The sequence below is a fragment of the Notothenia rossii genome, assembly GCF_949606895.1.
Source record: "Notothenia rossii genome assembly, chromosome: 6".
Lineage (NCBI taxonomy): Eukaryota > Metazoa > Chordata > Actinopteri > Perciformes > Nototheniidae > Notothenia > Notothenia rossii.
The window spans coordinates 10,919,151-10,939,355 of NC_136909.1; the positions used below are offsets into that span (position 1 = coordinate 10,919,151).

Sequence of the window (20,205 nt, forward strand, 5' to 3'; positions counted from 1 at the left end):
CACAAACCATTCAGGTTTATCAGCTTCAACAGGAAAAGAACACCAATGTGCTTTACCAGCACTTCCCGCAGAGGTGTGACTATTATGAATGATTAAACGATGACTGTATCCAAATCAAAATGTGTTGCAACAATGGCTGCATGTACAATTTCTTAAAGCAAATAAAACACAATGCAGCCTTTATGAGGGTAATATTTTATTGAAAAAGTGAAATATGACAATGCTGTAGTGTTACCAGAGTTAATCTAAAAGGTAATACTGGCCTTTTAATGAAGTGAACTGCTACAAGATTGTCACCAACACACTCTTGAATCTACACAAACATATGCATAACTGATTATTAACTTAATCTTGTTACGGCAAGGCTTCAGTCCCACTGTGCAAGCATGACTGACAGACCAACATTGATATGATCAAGTATTGACGTATATATTGTTTCACCAAGCTGTGTAAGACCAAATAAGAATCACAAAACACACAATAAAATAAAATACATGTCAGCCGGGATTAGCTTCAGACAATGTGTAAGAAGATGGAGGGAAGTAAAAATCACTAAACTTATTTTACATTATTTTAAATTCAATAAGTCATTATTAAATCCAGGTCAAACATTCTAGCATTTCACACAACAATATTATACAGCACTGGTGCTATACAGTTTAAGAATATATGATTCAACTAAACAAAACAAAAATCAATCCAAAAGCAAACAGTGCCTTCTGTGTTGTGTGTGGGTGCACGCGTGAATATGTACTGTATACAGGATTTTGTGAAGTTCAAGTGAATCTGTGGTATTGATGCATCCACAACCCTTAGAGGGGCCCTATTATGCTCATGTCCAGGTTCACATGTGTATAATGTGACATGTTTGCATGCTTTATTGTTCAAAATGGTCTTTATTTTTCTCATACTGCCTGTACTGCAGCACCTCTTTTCACCCTCTGTCTGAAACCAGAGCTCAGTCTGCTCTGATTGGTTAGCTGGCCGGCTCTGTTGCGATTAGTCAACCACTTAGAGATGTCGCGCCCCTTAGCCTATCACGTACAATGTGTTGGAGCACTAGCCAATAGAAGCACAAGTGTTACATAGTGATGTTACAAAAGTAATCAAAGTAGTCCAATGGAGGTGTTTCAGGCGGTTACATGCACAACAACTATAACACACTACAGGAGTGGGAAAACCCCAAAAAAGCATAATAGGGAACATTTGCGAGTAAATATGGGAGGCCTACATTATAATTGTTTTGGCAATGGAATCATTTTGATGCCAACCCGAACAGGGAGGAGAAGATGTCTGCATTAGCAAACTGTAAGGAAAACCTTCTCTGAGTGAGGATTGCTAAAATCGAAAAAATGAAAACTGATGAGTTATAGCTTGTGGAATAAAGCACTTGTTATTGACGTAAAGCTGGTACAAATAATGTACCTTTAAAAATTCAACAGGGTGAAACACATTCTGTTGTGATGTGGTAATCAATTCAGCTCCTACTTCTGCATTCAAAACATAATCTTGATGCCTAGAAATTCTAGTGTCATTGTTAGATTTAAAACAAAACCAGATCTGGAAGTGACATGAATAAAGCCACCGTGAGAAAGTAGCTAAGAAATATTAATAAAATGTAAGATACCTTCATAGATTATGTTTAATCTAAAAAGGGCATCAAAACAAACATGTCTTCAGTGAACTGACATAGCAGCATTCCTTAACTGTGTCTACAAGTGGGTAGTAAACAACATTTAAAAATAAAACATGATGTAGAAATTGCATGAAAGAAAAGTATATCGATCCAAATCTTGATAAAAAATAACCCACATGTATGAAGTTGTACTAATATTAGAGCCTTATAATAATGTTGGTGTAATGTTTAGCTACAAAATGATTGGTTTCTCGACACTGGATTCTGATTAGCTACATGAACAGCTCATTTAAAACCTACTGGGTGAAAGTCATGACCTGAAAAAGTGACCTGTCTGCTAAATGGCCAATGAGGTATGGGAACACCTCTGATGATTTTTCCTGGGGTTTGTCGGAAGCAAGAAAATGGCATTTTTTGTTAAAATAAGGAGAAATGTTTGCACACATGTACAGTGAATAGTTGGTTAACAATTACACACTGCAGTCTTTACATCATCAGAGGAAGCAGGAATAGTGGGGCTTAATGTGGTAATCTACAAATCAGAGGGTCAGAGTTTCGATCCCAACACCTGCAGTCAACATGCTGAAGTGTCCTTGGGCGAGAAACCTAACCCCAATGTGCTCCTGTGGGCATGACTGCAAAGTTGAAGTGTATGCAAGTCCCTTTGGATAAAAGCATCAGCTTAATAACAAGTCATGGAATATATTTTGTGACACTTTGCATTCGGGTCAAAGGACTTTAGATCTAGAGAGAGAGGTGATAATCTGGAGAACTGCATCAGAAATCCATCCCAGCTGCAGATTAATCAGGGCTTGTGGCTCTGGAGCTGAGGTCGACAGTATGTGGCAGTGAGACAGTCTTTAGTGAGACTCCAGTGATGAGACGAGGGGGTTTTCACAGCGGGGAATTTCAGAGTTGAGACCCGCTGCTGGCTGTGAGTGTGTTTGTGGCTGGTAACCATTGTACTGATACTGTGGCAGAGTTGAGAGGAAAGAGGACACACACACACACACACACACACACACACACACACACACACACACACACACACACACACACACACACACACACACACACACACACACACACACACACACACACACACACACACACACACACACACACACACACACACACACACACACACACACACACACACACACACACACACACACACACACACACACACACACACACACACACACACACACACAAATAGTTATGGGACTTTATCCAAATAATGTGGAAATTCTTTTTTCCCTAGATCACAGTGCACGTGAAGGATAAAGTGGGAGGAGATAAAGTAACGTGCTGATTATGATTATAAGACTCTTACTTATTATATAATTATTGTTACTAATTCCAAGTTATTCCCAAATGAAACATTTATTTAAAGCAACTTTCTGTGGAAATGATGCGTACCAATCCCACGTGATCACAAATGATGCACCGTAATGTCTCTCTTTACTGGGTAAACGTAGCCTGAGAAATACAGAGAATTTGTTTCACTGGAATTAACTTGTCTCCCAAACACAAAAGAGAATGCACGCTGGTTGCCGCTTCATTGCATGGACTCATTATTTTGCAGCCTTCTGAAGAGGGATCCTCATGAAAAAGCAGTCCATCCCTAAAATAAATAAATTTAAACGGCAGCAAAACAAAATCATGACCGTAAAAATGCCAATACGCTGTCCGGCACAATGCATGTCTCTCCAGCCGACCATCCAGATGGTAATTAATGAAAAGCGGGCCAGCGATGCACTTAGTGTGTGGCCACAGTGACACTGCAGAGGATTCAATACACATAGATCAGTGAGAGGTGCTGATGGCCTGTGGTCCGACCGCCTGGACACAAAGCAGCGCTCGTGTCCCGCAGGCACTTCATCTTAGTTCATATCCCGACTCCTGTGGGCCAGACTGGGTTACGGCCCTCTGGGGAGCGCAGCGAGATTACTGTGATCGCTCTCACACACTGAATCCCCCCCTCTGGAATCACCACATAGACCTACATACACCTCCACATGCTGTATAGTATAGAAAACACACTCACTGGCACTTACCATTGAGAAGGATCCAAGTCAATGGTCATTCGTCTTCAGCGAGAAGAACAAGAAAACCGGCTACAAGAAGAACACAGCAGAGTTACTCCACATGTAGAACAGAAAAAGTAGAATATACTGGAGAAGCTATTTCAACTGTTACCTTATGGTCTCCCATACAGACATTAGGACCCACTGTGTCGTAAACGAGGCTCTTGTCTCCGTCATCTCCCTAAAAACAGGAATGAACTTTTAGTGATAAAGAGAAATAACATGTGACATCAACACTGGAGCTTACATCTGTGACTTAGGGCAGAATGAGTAGGATTCGTATGTTGCAGTGGATTAAAACAACTTTACTTCAGATGAAAGTCAACAGCAGAGGTTTTGTTTGTTTGTGGTTCCTCCCGACTATATTTGAGTCCTTTCAGCACTTGGTCAGACATTTCTGATAGCTTCCTCTTGGATGCAAGCTTCCGGTCAAGCAACCAGTATACATTTTATTAGAGATTGACCCCATTAAATATTCCAAACTAAGCAAAATAAGAACATGCAAATAGGGTGAGTGATCTCTGCAAATACATATAGCACCACACACTTTGAGTGGGTCATAAATCAGTCATTTTATAGCCTCTGCGTCGTGAGTCTCCTGACGGTCATATTCAACCAACTCATAAAGCTAATTTTAGCTTAATTAGCTTGCTAGCTAGCTATTTGCAGTTGATTGTCTGTTGGCGACACTGAATTCAGCCAAATGGTCACAATCGATGGTCACTAGCTAAAAATAAGAGACTTGTTTTTGTCTTTTATTGTCTAAAATACAGGAGTCATCAACATGAAAATGACGATGAGTGCCAAATCTGTCACTGTTATAATTACGTAGCCTGCGAAAAGCGTGACAAACATTGCATCACTAACTAAGAGGCGCAGGGTTTTCGAAGATACAAACATGTAAACGCTTATCTATTACAGTAAATGACATTATTCTTGGAATAAACTCACTAGCCATGTGAGAATATCGGCAGGCCCAGAAGCCACTGTATACGCGAGAACAAAAAACGATTAAAAAGCTTCAATCTTGTATCAAATTGTGTATAATATATAAGCCTTACTTATACCAAGAATATATCCTGTACATGGTGTGGGGTAGCCAGGAGAGCTACAATGCAGAAGCTTAAGAATATCAGCTTTATGATAGTAGCATGTACTGACCCTGTGGATGAATTCCTGGGCAGTGTGTGACAGGAGGATGCGATCACACCAGGCCGGGCAGCGAGTGTTCATGTACCGGGTCGGTTTAGTGTACTCTTCACTGTATGGGTAGCTGGGAGGGACACACACACACACACACACACACACACACACACACACACACACACACACACACACACACACACAGTGAATTTAGGGGATTAACAACATATGTTAGAGTTCGTATACTGTACGTCTGCAGCATTTAGCTGGGTTACCTGGGTGGAAACTCGATGTCCTCTTCCCGAATAACATCATGAAAGACTGCGACTTCTTTGTCATACTTCAACAGCTGAGGGATAGAAGCCATTTCTGATTAGCTCTACAGGAACTCTACACCCATTCAAATCAAATGTGACGTGAGTGAGTAAGATTTAAGTACGTGCGGAAAACCCAGTTTACTGTCAAAGTTATCACACTTCTGTTTAACCCACAGCTAGTGTATTTGCTTTAATGTCATTCTAAGGACTGTGTATCCGCTGATAGGGTCTAATCTAAAATGTGTGAAGACATGTCAGATTGTTGCTAAGCAACCTGAGTAGGTCAGAGTCACAGCATAGTTTGTCTGAGACTGTGGGGCAGCTGACCGGAACAGTGTGGGTCAACGTTGAGAGATTTCTCACCGCTCTGCCGTTGTCCTCCCTGAAAACCGCCTGGTGCAGGTAGGCAAACAGCTTGTCCTCAATGTGGAGCAGCACCTGTGGGTGGAATGAAACTAGGTATAGGAAAGGAAGCACAGAAAAGAATATTGTTTTCTTGATGAAACTGCATTAATCACCTGGTGGTCTTTGTCCTTTGCTTCGCAGATGATCCTCTCTACTTCGTTACTGCTGTCCTTCTTCACTGTTTGCACATCTGCTGAAGTGGACAGATGCTGCTCACAGAAACACAAAGGAAGAGTTTATGTCAAAAGGCCAAGGTGATGCACTTCCTCATTTCCTTCAGGAGAAATGCTGTCACATACCTGCACCAGAGTAAGTGCATCCAGACGGAAGTTAAAATCTCCAAACAGGAAGAAAGGCAGAGGAGTGTACCGGCTGTCTGATATCCTGGAAGGAAATAGAAGCCAGGAATCACAAAGAGGTTTGGGTAGTTTTCTATAAAAAAAACCTGACTGTGTGTGTGTGTGTGTGTGTGTGTGTGTGTGTGTGTGTGTGTGTGTGTGTGTGTGTGTGTGCAATCATTTCAGAACAGTGCATTCAAAGGTCAGAGTTCATGTACATCCCTGAAATATCTTGTTTACATGATGATCTTAGCCAAATCTGTGGGAAAACCCATTCCCTTCATAGAGGGAGTAACAGATTAACAATATACAGTGCAGAAGGAGGCAGAAAACCCACTGGGCTCATTTGAAACCTATACCGAAATCATTTTAAAATGCACAATGATATACTGTAGAGAACACAGATTATTATACAAAAAATAAAATTCAATTTTGATGGCAGACTTTTAGAACAACACAAAATAAAAACAAATGTAACTAAATGAAAGATAAAAGGAAAGCTGATTGTGAGAAGTGTATTAGTGTGTGTGTTTCTATTTATAAAAGACAAAGCAGTTACAAAGCAGTAAATACAATGTCTTTTCTTTGTCACTTTATTCAGGAAGTGTTTTGCCAGGTGGGAAAAGCCATTGCATAATTTGCGCCTGGGTATCCGACCTGTTGATGACATATCTGAGAGCGTTTTTGCGGTTGGCCGAGTAAATGGAGGGACTGGATTTGCAGGCAATGAGGTTGGAGGCATCGTGGAACAGGTGGACATTAACCAGGTCCAGACCTCTGTAAAACACACACACAGAATAGGATGTTAGGCAGAAAGAGGAAACAGGAAACGATTTGATAACACCTGAGAACTGAAAGGTGTGTGTGCACGGGTGTCACTCATGGGTAGCTCTCTTATCAGTTGCTGCCCTCTTGTTAATGCTGAGTCTACAAACGTCCGCTCCTTTTTTTTTGTGGCTGTCACTGCAAAACAATTAATTTGCATCCAACAAAAGAGCTTTGTTGACTTACAGCCTGATCTTGTTGCACACTGATTGTGGCCTGCCTTTGTTTCCCCCCCCCAGGTGACAACTCAGCCGAGCAGATAGAGACTATTGTTCCCAGAGAACACGTGCAGCTGTAGCAGCAGCACGGGGCCATTCATCATGTTCATTTCAGAGCTATATTTAGCTTTTATTTACATAATGGTTTTCAGAACATACACTATACAAATATATGCCTTGCTTCTGTCATTATATAAAATCGTGTTCTGTAAAATGTAGCCTGTGTGGGTTAGCAGCAGGACACCATGCTGCACTGGCTCTGTTTCGATCAAGTGGAAAATTACTTTGCCAAACTGAATAAATAATAACAAAATATTTCGTTAATAAATCCACCGGGGACAACACAGGCAGACACAGGTTCAAACCCCACTGCAGTCAGCATGTCGTTGTGTCCCTGAGACACTTCACCCCAAATTGCTCCTGTGGGGATTGTCCACAGTATTGAGTATGTAAATCGTTTTGGATAAAAGCGTCTAACAAGTAACATGTAGTGTAATGTAGTGATCGAGGTAATGGGAGACAGTATGAGTTTTAGCCCCTGCTGCAGCTCTGAGATCCTGTATGTGTTCAGATCTCAGTTCAAATTGTGGTTGCACAACCAAACAAACCTGTAAGAAGCTAAAAAGCTCTGGTATTATTGATTCAACTGAAAATGTTGCTCTGAAAAAATGTATTGTAGAAGCAGAGTTTGTACATCTCAATTGTTTTGTCAATATCGAAAGTCAGGTAAAGGATTGGCAGTTCTGTTAGCACTCAGGTGGAACACAAAGGGAAACCGAATAGACTTTGTATTTCCTTTACTATTTGTGGTTACTGGGAGCTGACTCTTTATTTAACAAAGCAAAGCAAACCTGTAAAGCTTACATGAATGCCAGTTGGCATCAGGGAAAGCATAACTGGATTTCACAACAGTCAAAAAAACACCCAAACGTGAAAGTGATATAAATCCAGGGCAGAGTATGTTTATCTAATCGAGGTGAGATTGGTGCAGGGTACGTACTGGTTGTGTATGATCCAGCGGGTCCTCATGAAGCCCTTCCTCGACCACTTGAACTGCAACAGAGACAAATGAGAGTGAGTCACTAAACAGCAGCGAGCCGTGTCTGTGAAGGGCCAAACTGATAATCATTGATTCTTCCACATAATTTGTCTCATCTCCCTGTCAGAGCGGCAGCCCCAGTAGACTCATCTGTCGTGACATCTCCCTTTGGCCCTCACGTACCCCTCCCCACACACACACACACACAAATGTAGGCATGCACATTAATGCATACATACTCACATCAGGCCAGAAATTCTTTGGGAATTTTTCTTTCTCCACTGTGCTGACCCCGTCCAGAGAGCCCACGTGCTTGCTCTGTCCCGACACTGCTTTGAAATCCTTAACTGTTAGAGGGGTGACATGTAAAAGAGTGAGAAAACATGCAAACGGCAATCAATAAACTGGTGTTAACCTCATCAGAGCGGCATACGTGATGAGGGGATCTATAAGCGGGCCATTAGACTGTGTTTGGTGGACAACAATCGGATTGGGCCACACAGCGAGTGGCAGCTGCGGGATGTTTATGGTTCTTCCATAAGCTTTTCTGAGGAGCTTTTTCACGCCTAACGTGACTGGACTATGCAGCAGGAAAAGAACAGCTCCACTTTAAATGCAGGTTCTTTGCAAATATCTGACCAGGAGGAGTTAGCGATCAAACTGTCGTTAAACACTTGAAATGTCCTGAAACTCCTGATATTAAAAAGATGACTATAATCATTTGAATCATATGCAATATTGCCCTTTATTTTTATTGCTGTTTATTCGAAGTAAGAGCCAATTATGAGCCATTAACAAAACATAAGGAAGTGCTTTACGGTGGGAGCTTAAATCATCTTTCTTTCGAGGGGAGAGTAATAGGAATATATCACCAGCTGACGGATAATAGAAGGAGAAAAACATCAGACATAAAGTTTTTACCATTAAAATCATACTGTTGGATGTTTTTCAGTGTCTTGTGGATGAAGTACATGCTGCCCAAAGCCTGTGGAGAGAAACACATAAGGAACACAAGTGTAATGAGGTTTGTATGATATGTGAAATGGTTTTAGGTTAATCATAAACTTTACAAACATGATCAAGTTGTGATAGGAATTTAAGAAATGTATACTGAAATAACATGTTTCATGTCAAACACCTATTGCACAGAACAAAAGAAAAACCCCAAAAGCTACATTTTGAAATATTAAATTCTGCAAACATGCCAATTTAAAAATACTGCACCCCCATCTGCACTTGGTAAAACATTTTTTAAAAGTTTTTAAAATGGGACATTTGAGCTTTGTCTGGTCCATTAGCAGCAGCTTCACATCAGCGATCGACAGTAAAACCTCATCATCTAAATCATCATCTGAGCTCAACCTCTGATGATGAATTGAATTGTTCATTTCCCCATCATGTGAGCCTCGTATTGAACCATCCACTGCGACACAGTATATTGTTACTGTCCCAAAGACGCATGAAACTTTAAAGAATAGAGACGTTGAAAGTGAACTGCACAACACGTCCACAAACTGCCCCCCCCCCCCCCACCCCACTCTCTCATACACACACACTTTAGCACCAAATCATCCTTGACGTGAGGCTGACCGTTTTTAATGTACTAACTGCCTGCTCCACTGATCTGATTAATCACGCCCTGAGAGATCAATAGAGACAGAAAATTAAAACAATTTAAAAGGTATTAAGCAGTAGGCCTGCTGTCTGCCAGCGCTGACTGGGGGCCGAAGAGAAATCAGCGGCTCCGAGGGCTCGGGGCGTGACGGACCGATGTGAAACCCCCCCCCCCCCCCTAAAAAACACCCAGCCAGAGCATGAGAGATCTCTCCCTGAAGAGATCATTTATCTTCGGTGCCAAAGTCCTCCTCATTTAATAAAATGGAAGTGTCTCCGTGATCGGCTCCAGTGAGCGGCAATTAGTGAGCAACTTGTCAAAACTAGGGCTGTTATTTGAACAATCTGATAAGGTTGTTAACTTAAACTGACTGGTATGAGATTATATATTACATAATTTACAAGGAAACAATCCCTTCTCTGTGAGGCATCAGGAGAATACATTTGAGAAACTTGGCAAAAGTGTCCGTGATATGATTCCCTTCCTTAGCTTGAAAACGCCTCGGGAAACTCCCTGCTGGATTTTCCTTTTTGCTAATTTAGAAAACCCCGCTTGCCTTGCCTTGATTTTTTTATATGTTATGTTTGTGCTTTGATTGTGTTTAATTATATGCAGAAAATAAAAGAGGAATCACTGTATCCATCAAATTGATGATGACTGTGCACAATTTTTATTAGACATTCTTTTTACTATAAAACTGTAATATAAATACTTTGGAACTCCAAATACAGATCTTTTTAAAAAGCAGAATATTCAATAAGAAAAAGTTGACACACACACACACACACACACACACACACACACACACACACACACACACACACACACACACACACCTTCATCAATCAGGTTTGTGCACAGTTTAATAAAAAAATATTGACTTACAAGTGATTTTTTATCAAAACACCATTTGTACTGAATGCATGCAGGTCGGCCCCCTCTGCTGCTGCAGCCCCTCTGAAAGGAGAACCCCCCAAACTCTCTCTCTCAGCCGTATAACTGATGATCCGCAGCCAGGGGGAAACAAATTGAAAATCAATGCAGGTGGCACCGCCGAAATGAGAATGAGGCATTAGGAGGGGTGGGGGGGCTGCAACCCTCTCAGGGCAAACAGTGGAGGGTGCAAACACTCAACGTGGGGAAACTTAGTACCAGCTGTCTCCCACTCCCCCCTCACTCTTTATTTATCGTGCACAAATGGGCTGGGATCAATAGTTTTAATCTAGAGTTAAATGTATTGACTTTGGCCTGTCCCCCCCCCCACACCTGGCCATTGACTTTCTCCTTTTTACTTCACACACCTTCAGTCTACAGATGCAGCCGCTGACCCCTACTGTCAGACGTCCAGTGTGGGGGTATCACATGGGAGGAGTAAGGGTTAATAGTTTAAGAAATACTCAGCCCCTTTTTCAACCAGGGCAGAATTTCAGGCAAACTAATGCTGACAAGGAGAAACTCTGAAAACAGTTTGGTTCCAGAGAGAAGCCTGAGAACTTGCTTGTGCTTTTTGAGGTCACAAAAAGAAGAAGTTTGAAGCAGGAAATGGCTTTCACAACGTCCCAGCATGCACTGCAGCGGACCAGGGTTCACTTCATCCGTGCAGGGAGGGGCAGTCACTTAACAAAACTGTCTTTAAGTGCATCTCTTATGTCTGTGCTCACAGTGTGTAACCACTTCACATTGTTTCACGCCATATCTTTGAGATGTATTTGCCTCACAGTACAAAGGGCTCTGGTTTGCTCATATCCGAGATGTGCAGTGAGCCTTGATGAAGGAGAGACCCAGACGAGTAAACACAAACACACTTTAACAACAAGGACACATGATTAATGGATATAGATTCATTCATAATCAGGAGCCAGAGCATAGGTCTTCACAAAAGGAAACACAACAGGCCTTCCTGTAGTCTAGAAACACCAAACATTTTCTGGACTCCTTATTGAACATTTCTAATGTGTGAATACAAATATGAAAAGGTCCCCAGGTTGATTTGACAACGGAAATTTAAAAAAAATGAATGCATGTCATCATTGACACGAAAAAAGGTTTGACATGATCTTTATCTTTGATGTGATGTGATGCAAAAACAAGGAGGAACCCGTTTACCCACAGACGAAAACAAGCATCATAAAAAAAGTAGGACAAATCTGACCCGATACCGTCGATGACATTTCACCACGTTCTCTAATCTTCATCGCAAATGGAAAACCTTAGACAGACTTATTAGTTTGATCAATACATCCGAGCATAGTCTTCTCAATACAAACTTGTTGACATAATATCACAGTTTTTATTTTCTGTTGTTATGAGCAGACTGAATAGCAATTTAATCTCACTAATACTAATAATTTAGACATCTACTAAAATCCAACTTCTTAGAAAGTAAGGCCATGCACACATTTTATTTGTGGCTAATGAGATGGTATTAGAAGGGATTTGTATAATCATTTTGGTCTTAAAGGCTTCCTTTAGGTCAAAGATCCCCTCTGAAACAAAAACAAAGTGCACTGAGAGGAAAACACTGATACGATCTGTACCTGTGACCTCAGCTCAGGTTCGATAGGTCCCTAACTCAAGGACCTTCAAGATGTGGGTTATTGTTTCACTGATCTGTTTCGTGATGAGATGCAAACAAGGAGGAGCCTGTTTACACTCACACAAAAAAACAAAATGTAGGACGAGTCGGACCTGATCCTTCTGATAATGGAACATTTCCACTATGTAGCTTGTCTTCATCAGCAATGGGAAACAGGATCAAAACATCCTGTCAAAGCCTTCTCACTTTATACAAAATATCCACTTATGAGTTGTGGTCCGATTTAACTCACTCAATATTAGGCCTGTCGATACATATTGGAATATAACACTAGATGTTGTCTTAGATTTTGGATATCATAAGTGCTGTTTTTGGCAGCACCGGGTAGATTTTTGAATCCTCCTGGATCCATCTTTATTTTATTCGTTCAAATCATCATTTTTGTCACTTTGATTGTCTATGTTGTCATTTTTAATATATACACATGATATCTTTAAGATGTCTTTTTGTTCTGAGAGAGGGATCGCACCTCTGTTGCTCTCCATGAAGTTCCTTCTATTTTTCCCGTTAATTATGCGCTTTCTTTGGGAATTGTTTTCCTTGTACATTACTTGGGTCAAAGTGTTGTATGCTGGTAACGTTGTAAAGCCCCCCCGAGACAATTATTAGTGATATTGGGTTTTCAAAATAACAAACAAAAAGATCCACTTTCGAGTTGTGTTCCGGTTTAAGATTGAGACTTAAATCACAAGTCACTCAAATGTATCCTGTTTTGTCCGGCAAAATAATAGATCTAATTACTTTCTCTAATAATATACAGAATATAATTAATCCATGTTCAAATTCAATCCATCTTGATCAATCTTAAAAGTTCACCTATTATGCAAAAGAGATTCTGAAAGTTTCAGGAAAAAAGATTCTCTCTCTTTCCATTTCTAAAACCTGTCTGAAAATGAGCTGATCAGATTGTGTCCACTTTATGATGTCATAACGATTGTCTTGCTTGTGTAACCATTAGCCAATCACCAACCAAGGTAACCCCCCCCCCCCCCACCTTATCACCTGAATCTCCTCCTAGAGCACCACTGTGTTCTTTTTAACCAAATCTCTCTCAGAGGGGCGTGGGGAGGGGCTCCTTATTTTCATCTAAAGTAACAGACAGAGAATCAGCACTTTTGAAACAGGGCTGAAACAGAGGGGATTATGGGTAATGCTGCAATGATCTGTTTGGTGTTTGGAGCAACACTTCAGAGACATGTTTGTATATATCGGAGACCTCTAATATATTGATGAAAAACAGTATAATAGGGGACCTTTAAAGTTCACTTTTTCAATGTTGTATTATGGTAAAATAAATCTCCACCAAACGTGATGACCAGAAATCAGCTGCTGCTTGTCAGAGACAACATAACAGCTGCACAGCGCTAACCAGTAACATGGAGGAGGACTCCATCATGTGGCGGCCCGTATGAACTACTCTGAACAGATTGGGTTTTTCTTACCGTGAAACTGTCCTCTGTTTGGAACTGGTTGTCCACATAGATGCAGACCCTGTCATAGTCTTTCATTTCCTCGCTCGATTCAATGATCCTGGAACAGACCAAGAACAACAGAGGTATGGATTTGGGAAACCTTTTTTCTGTTTTTTAACAGACTAAAAGATAAACTGAGAAATGTAGAAATGAATAGGTAAAAAACAATTGGTACTGGCAGCCGTAGAATTCAAACAACTTTCTTCCTTATGGTGGAAAAACATGACAGTTTTCCATCCCAGAGACAGATATTGTAATTTGAACCCCAATACATTTGTCCGACAGCATAAGTTACTTCTCAGAATATTTCATACCCTCTTCATTTGATGATTATGAAGTACTTTTTTATGAACATTTATGCACAGAAAAAGTATGGGATAGAAACTCCCTCTGGGTTGAACTTTGGGATTTTAGGAACAACAGGAAAGGGACAACCCCAAAAAGCATAATAAGGCCTCTTTAAACACGGTTATGAGTTCAGGACTTCAATTATCTTTGACTGTGTTATATAAGTTTACTTCAGTCAAAGATGTGAATACTAATTCACATTAGTCCTACCAAAAGAAGTTTTCGGCATGTCCCATGTTGGCCATGTAGTCCTTCCCTCCCACCTCCTGGAAGTGCAGGGCGATGAACTGCGGCTTGTGGCTGTGGATCGTCTGAAACAGAGACACGTGTTAGCCTGCAGCTTTTACATTACAGAGGCATGGAAAGGGAAGGGGTCAACACTGCAGATCACAGGATGAAGTGAACTGTCCTCTAGGGGTCATGTGGAAGTTCAAATCTGGATGTGCTATCAGTGCTAATAAACGTTTCCTGTTGAATAGGTAACTGTTGTGTGTGTGTTGTAAACGTAATGATGTCCTATTCCACTAACATATCTTTATTTTGAATGTAAAAGACTGTCCATAAAATGTAAGAGACAACTACGAGTGATGGGTGGAAATACTAAATGCAAGAGCCAGGCTTCCCAAACTTACCTTATACAATTCTCGTAACCATTCATTTTGAATTTCACCAAGCTATAAAACAAAGAGGAAAAACATCAAAAGCGTGAAATCTGTCTTTCAGAACATGTTTAAAATGAAATATTAAACCTGCTTGTTTTTTTTTGGAAACATCAGACATAACATACAGTAAATGCAATAATTGGGTTTGTCAATCTGAGCAACTCCTTTAACAATACGCACATTTATTTAACATTCTTTAATACATGAACATTTATAAGAGAAGCTTTAACTATTAACGCTCACTTTGAGCAAATACAATGAGGTAGTTCCATTCACATGGGACATAAAGAAACACTAAGTGTTTTATTTTAATTGTATTGTTTTCTGGCTTTTAAAGGACATGGGAGCAGATAACAGACAATCAGTTAAAGTGGAGTTCAGGAAGTGACATTAAAGGAAACAGACAGACAATAAAGATTGTGTGGAAATATCATCCTGTGTTTCCAATGGATATGTTTTCCAGGAAGTAGACAGGTGTAGTAGCTGCACCTATAGTAATCTGGCAACCGTTCCTCTGATGGTGAGTTTTATGTTACATGGCAATACTGAGTACATTATTAAACATGAATAAGGACACATGTTACACAATGAGCTCTGTCAAACAGGGAAGGGGCTAACTTGTGAAAGTGAAAGCACAATATTTCCTCCAATATTTCTAACCCCAGATAATCCTCTATCTTTTCCTGTTTTTGTGGACCATAAGCATTAAATTGAAAACAAATCCAGTAAAAGTTCAAATAAAAGCTCCTAGAGGGCCATAATCATATTTCCTTTCCCACACACCCACTTTTCCAGTATATTGTGTAACCTTCTGCGACCCCAGGCGTATTCATACTGGCTTAGAAATGGCTTTGCATAGAGAACAGATTTGCATGGCAGAGTGGCCGGAGGACTGCAGCTCACGCCATTCTGGTTACTAGCACAGTCTGTATGTTCTAAACACAAACACAACTCTGACCATGAGTCATTCAGCTAGAACTACAACATATGTTTTAGAGATGATGTCCATACAGCGTTTACACTCAATATTAGGCCTGTCGATACATAGTGGGATATAAGACTAGATATTGTCTTAGATTTTGGATATCATAAGTGCTGTTTTTGGCGGCACCGGGTAGATATTTGATATCCTCCTGGATCCATCCATTCGTTCACATTATCATTTTTGTAAGTTAGTCTTTTTTTAAATATACACAGGTTGTATGCTGGTAACGCTGTAAAGCCCCCTGAGACAATCATTTGTGATATTGGGCTTTAAAAATAACATTAGACTGATTTGATTCTTGGTTTTCAAGGCAGCACAAAAGTAATGTGATGTTATGTTCTGAATTAACCAGACTGTATTAGCTGTGCTATTGTTTACCATCACACATCTAGTCAATAAATCCATATGACTGAAAATACTTTCATAAATTCTCCTTGTGTAAATATCCTGTGAAAGCATAAATGGTCACCCCTACAATATCAACACAATATCCATAGTGTGTTTTTAGGTCAAACATATGGTCACATTTGATATACTCCATATTGCCCAGACCTAACTGAAGATAAGATTATGTATACAGTAATAAAAGGAGGAGGTAAAAGTGAATAATTTAAAGAACTGAACATCGTAATCCAGCTAAAGATATATATATAGTTTGTTTTACTCTCTGTAAAACTAGCAGCGCTGAGGCAGGCAGCGAGACTGGGCTCTTTGAATGAGAGAGGTCTTAAGTGAAACCACAGCAACTCTAATCCAAATGAATGAATCCAGCGTGGTGATTTAGTTTATGCTTTGTTAACGAAACATGGCCGAAATGTGTCTTTGGCAATAGAAAATGTTCCAACAACTGATCTCCTGTTACATTATATAACTTGTCTGACACCATTGGTATGTATACAGCGAGATTTTTGTTTAAATAACGTCTATTCACTGCAGTTGAGTCTACTCTATACAGTCATTAATCAGGCTCGCAAGGAACAATAGGTTAAATCTCCAGGATACTGCTTTGGTGGGCCATTGAAATGTTGCTGGTAGCACAGAGTAGCAGTAAACGATCTGAGATGTTTTCTAATGGTATGCTCCAGCCAGATCACTAATGGCCTTCACCAATTTGCTTTGTAATGTTCCTTATCTGTCCCATAAAAGTACCAAGGAGTGCTTTCTGTGTTTATGCCACTAAACCTTGAAATTCACTGTCTATGGATGTTAGAAATACAAGCACTTTCTATACTTTTTCAGGAAAAAGTATTTCATCTGGCTTTCATTTGGGGTACTGATTACACCTTACATTTAAATCTTTTCGTAATTGTTTTCATTAGATATGTTTTATCCATTGATTGATTACATTTTATTGTTTTTCTTGATTATTGTTATTCCCTTCTTCATCAAACCCTTTGGCTTGCGTGTTTGTATGAAAGGTGCTACATAAATAAATAGTTGTCTGTCCCACTGGCTTAACTCTGACGGGACACACGGCTCCAGTAAAGCAGGGGGATTTATCCTGTGATGTGCTTAAGGTCTTGCTCTTATCCCGAAGGCTTGGTGAACGTTTAGGAGTGTTTATGGAAATATGGGGGCCTAAACCAGTAGAAAAAGCGCAAGTCCCCTGGGGGAGATATTCATCTGTTTACATATCTCCCACAATAGCATCTAACGTGTTTTCATTAGAGACAGATTTGGCAACCGGAAACATGGTCCTGAGCCAAATTTCCATGAGTGTACGAGCCCTCCTCCCTGTAGAGTCCAAAAGTGTTGTCTGGGCTGACAAAGGCCCAAACTGAATCCACCAAGAGTATAGATACACTCGGAAAAGTCATCTAGATAGGTAAAGATACAGTCAAGAGTAGGCTATGAAGTATAGTTTAAATAAGTATGCAAGATAACAATATAGAAAATATAGTGATAACACTGGAGCCGATGATGTAAAAGCCAAACAGTATGATAAGGAAACTATAAACTAATTGTTGAGTAACACAGAATCTTCCTGAATGAACGTCATAAGCAGTGATTTTCAACAGCGATTAACTGCACATACAGTAATACAGGTGTAAAGGGCCATGATGAATATGGAGATTTTAGGGATGATTGGGGGGAAAAAAAGACCAATTTATGTGAACTCCGATTAGGCCCACATTTTAGGTCCACTGTATCAGCAAAATGACTGGTTGGATTCTGCGTGGGTTAAACTTTTATTTAACCCAAAAATGTCCTTGCCAAGATATGCAGCAGCCACAACGACAAAAAACATGTCTCAGAATTAAGAAATAAATCATGCAAAACATAATTGATTGAGGAATTAGATCAACATGCAAGGTTGTTTTTCATATTATGAAATGTGACCACTGGTTTTGAATTGTTGAACTTGTCATACAGGCGTCAAAATACATGACATTCAGTACAAGAGGCCTTTATAACCCTGAAATTAGGCAATGAGTGTAAACACGTTACATAGGCTTGGTTTCATTTTTTTCCAAGGTCATAGGTCAAACATTAGGTGAATATTGTCATCTGTTTTTCATGGCTTGCCCTGCAGAGTGATCACAGATTGCAATGCAACAGCAACAAGGAGCAGATCACATGAGGGCTGAAAACATGAAGCGTGAAACTTTCACATCCCACATTTAATAACCATAGACAACTGTTGTGGCTTTTATTTATGTGACCACAGGGGATATTGAGCACATGTTAGTGACAGCCAGAGAAGATAAACACGGCTGAGTACTTCACAGTGTAGTATAAAACAGGCTATGTATTGGATTAAGCAACAGGTCATTAAACGCGTCATGAAGACCTGTTACATCCTTATACCACCGAAGATGTAAAATGAGCCTTAAATGTACAACTTTACTCCTGTTTCCTCTATCAGCATCAAGTATAATCCTCTGACAGGACTTTAGCGTGTTTTAATTGTTATTATACTTACATTGTCAAAGAGTGAGCCGACATTTGCGGTGACAAGCAGCACATCAGCGTATGTTTCCATGTTACCGAGGCTGCTCCACAAACAGCGAAGAAACTCCGTGTGACGCAGGCCTTACAACACAACACTGCAGAAGCTTATAAAGGCTTAATGTTTGAGCCCAGAAACCGAGACTACCGCCGCTCAAAGTACATCACTGAAAATACTGAGTCGTTTCTGGTCCAACTTGTTTTGTTATGGCGGTCTGTCGTTTCAAATCGTCATGTGGCGGAAAGGCGCTCATATCCATCGTCGTTGAAGAGCCTGCATGCGTTTATGTCCGCCTCCCCTCGGTTAATTGGACTAGTGGCTTCTTAGCGGAGTTAAAGCAGCATGGAGGCGCATCTGCTGCTGCCTTCACAACCCTCAGATAACCGGGCAGAGCAGACAGGCAGCGCTGCTTATTCTCCGGTGCTCCGCCCCTTTATTTTACATATAGTCCATTATAGTCTTCCTATTAGTTTTATAACCCCTTAGATCTGCTTCAAAGTATAAATCCCTCTGAAGATTAACCCATGTTTATTGATTACCATGAAACGTGTGTGTTGGTCTTTATTCCAAATGATCTACTCAACGTAACCAATTGTATCAACATAAACCCCTATTGATATATTCTACAACAACTGATACGATTGTGTAAAATCCAAAATCCCACAATGAGATGCTATAGAAACTTGTGTTCTACTACAATAATGACTTGGTAGATGTAGTAAAATACACAATTGCAGTCTACAATCAGAGGGGGAGGTATTTAGGTGGTTTACTTAAGTAAAAGTATTAATACCAAAGTGTAGTGCTTTACTTTTACAAGTGAAAGTCCTGCATTCAAGGTTCTATTTATAAAAGTATGGTCTCAAAATGTAGTTAGTTAGTATTCACATGCTGCCAACAGACAATATCAGAGAATGGTTTTATATGACTTTTTTTGCCATAAAAACGTGTATGTTGGCCTGTATTTCAAACGATCTACTTAATATCACAGCATACATTTATATTGAATTATATTCTTCTACAATTATAACCTGTAACCTGTATATCACAGCTGGTAAAAGAGGGGTTAATGTTGTACCATACAGACTGTTGGGTAGCTAGTGAATTTCACCAAGGGTTAATTTCATAATTTATATATATTTGTATCATCATTCTGAATGGTCAGTAAAGATGCCAAATAAATGAAGTGGATCAGACACTTTACTTCTGAAAAGTAGTGAAGTACAAGTGAAGTAGCTGAAAATGTAAATAGGCTACTCAAATTTGTACTTGAGCTTACTCTCCACCAAAGCCTATGATGTACAACTCAAATCAGACATGAAAACGAAATTACTCATCTCACCACCAAACATACCACAGGCTCATTCTGTGAAGTCTCAACAGGAAGTTCGTATTTTTTCCTGTTAAACTTATTCTTTCAATGAAAGTCCTCACACTGAGTCAAGTTTGCATTTAATTCCTATCCACCAAGCTGTTTTAAATGATCAAACCTCATAATTATAAAATAATAGTCATCTTTATTTGTGACTTTGCCTTAGGAGGGCAAATCATGTCATCTTCAAAAAC

At 40.0% G+C, this 20,205-nt stretch overlaps 1 protein-coding gene across 1 annotated transcript; it reads right to left on the bottom strand.

The window, feature by feature from the left end:
* Positions 1–179: 179 nt before the first annotated feature.
* Positions 180–19,037, bottom strand: inpp5l (inositol polyphosphate-5-phosphatase L). Its single transcript, XM_079688396.1, has 16 exons — positions 18,613–19,037; positions 14,675–14,716; positions 14,253–14,353; positions 13,665–13,752; positions 8,933–8,996; positions 8,255–8,358; positions 7,973–8,025; positions 6,587–6,706; positions 5,891–5,975; positions 5,705–5,800; positions 5,550–5,624; positions 5,145–5,218; positions 4,888–4,999; positions 3,839–3,907; positions 3,697–3,756; positions 180–2,607 (listed from the first exon to the last, which is right to left on the bottom strand). The coding sequence occupies exons 1-15, from the start codon at positions 18,670–18,672 to the stop codon at positions 3,715–3,717; spliced, it is 1,185 nt and encodes a 394-aa protein (XP_079544522.1). The 5' UTR covers positions 18,673–19,037; the 3' UTR covers positions 180–2,607; positions 3,697–3,714.
* Positions 19,038–20,205: the final 1,168 nt, after the last annotated feature.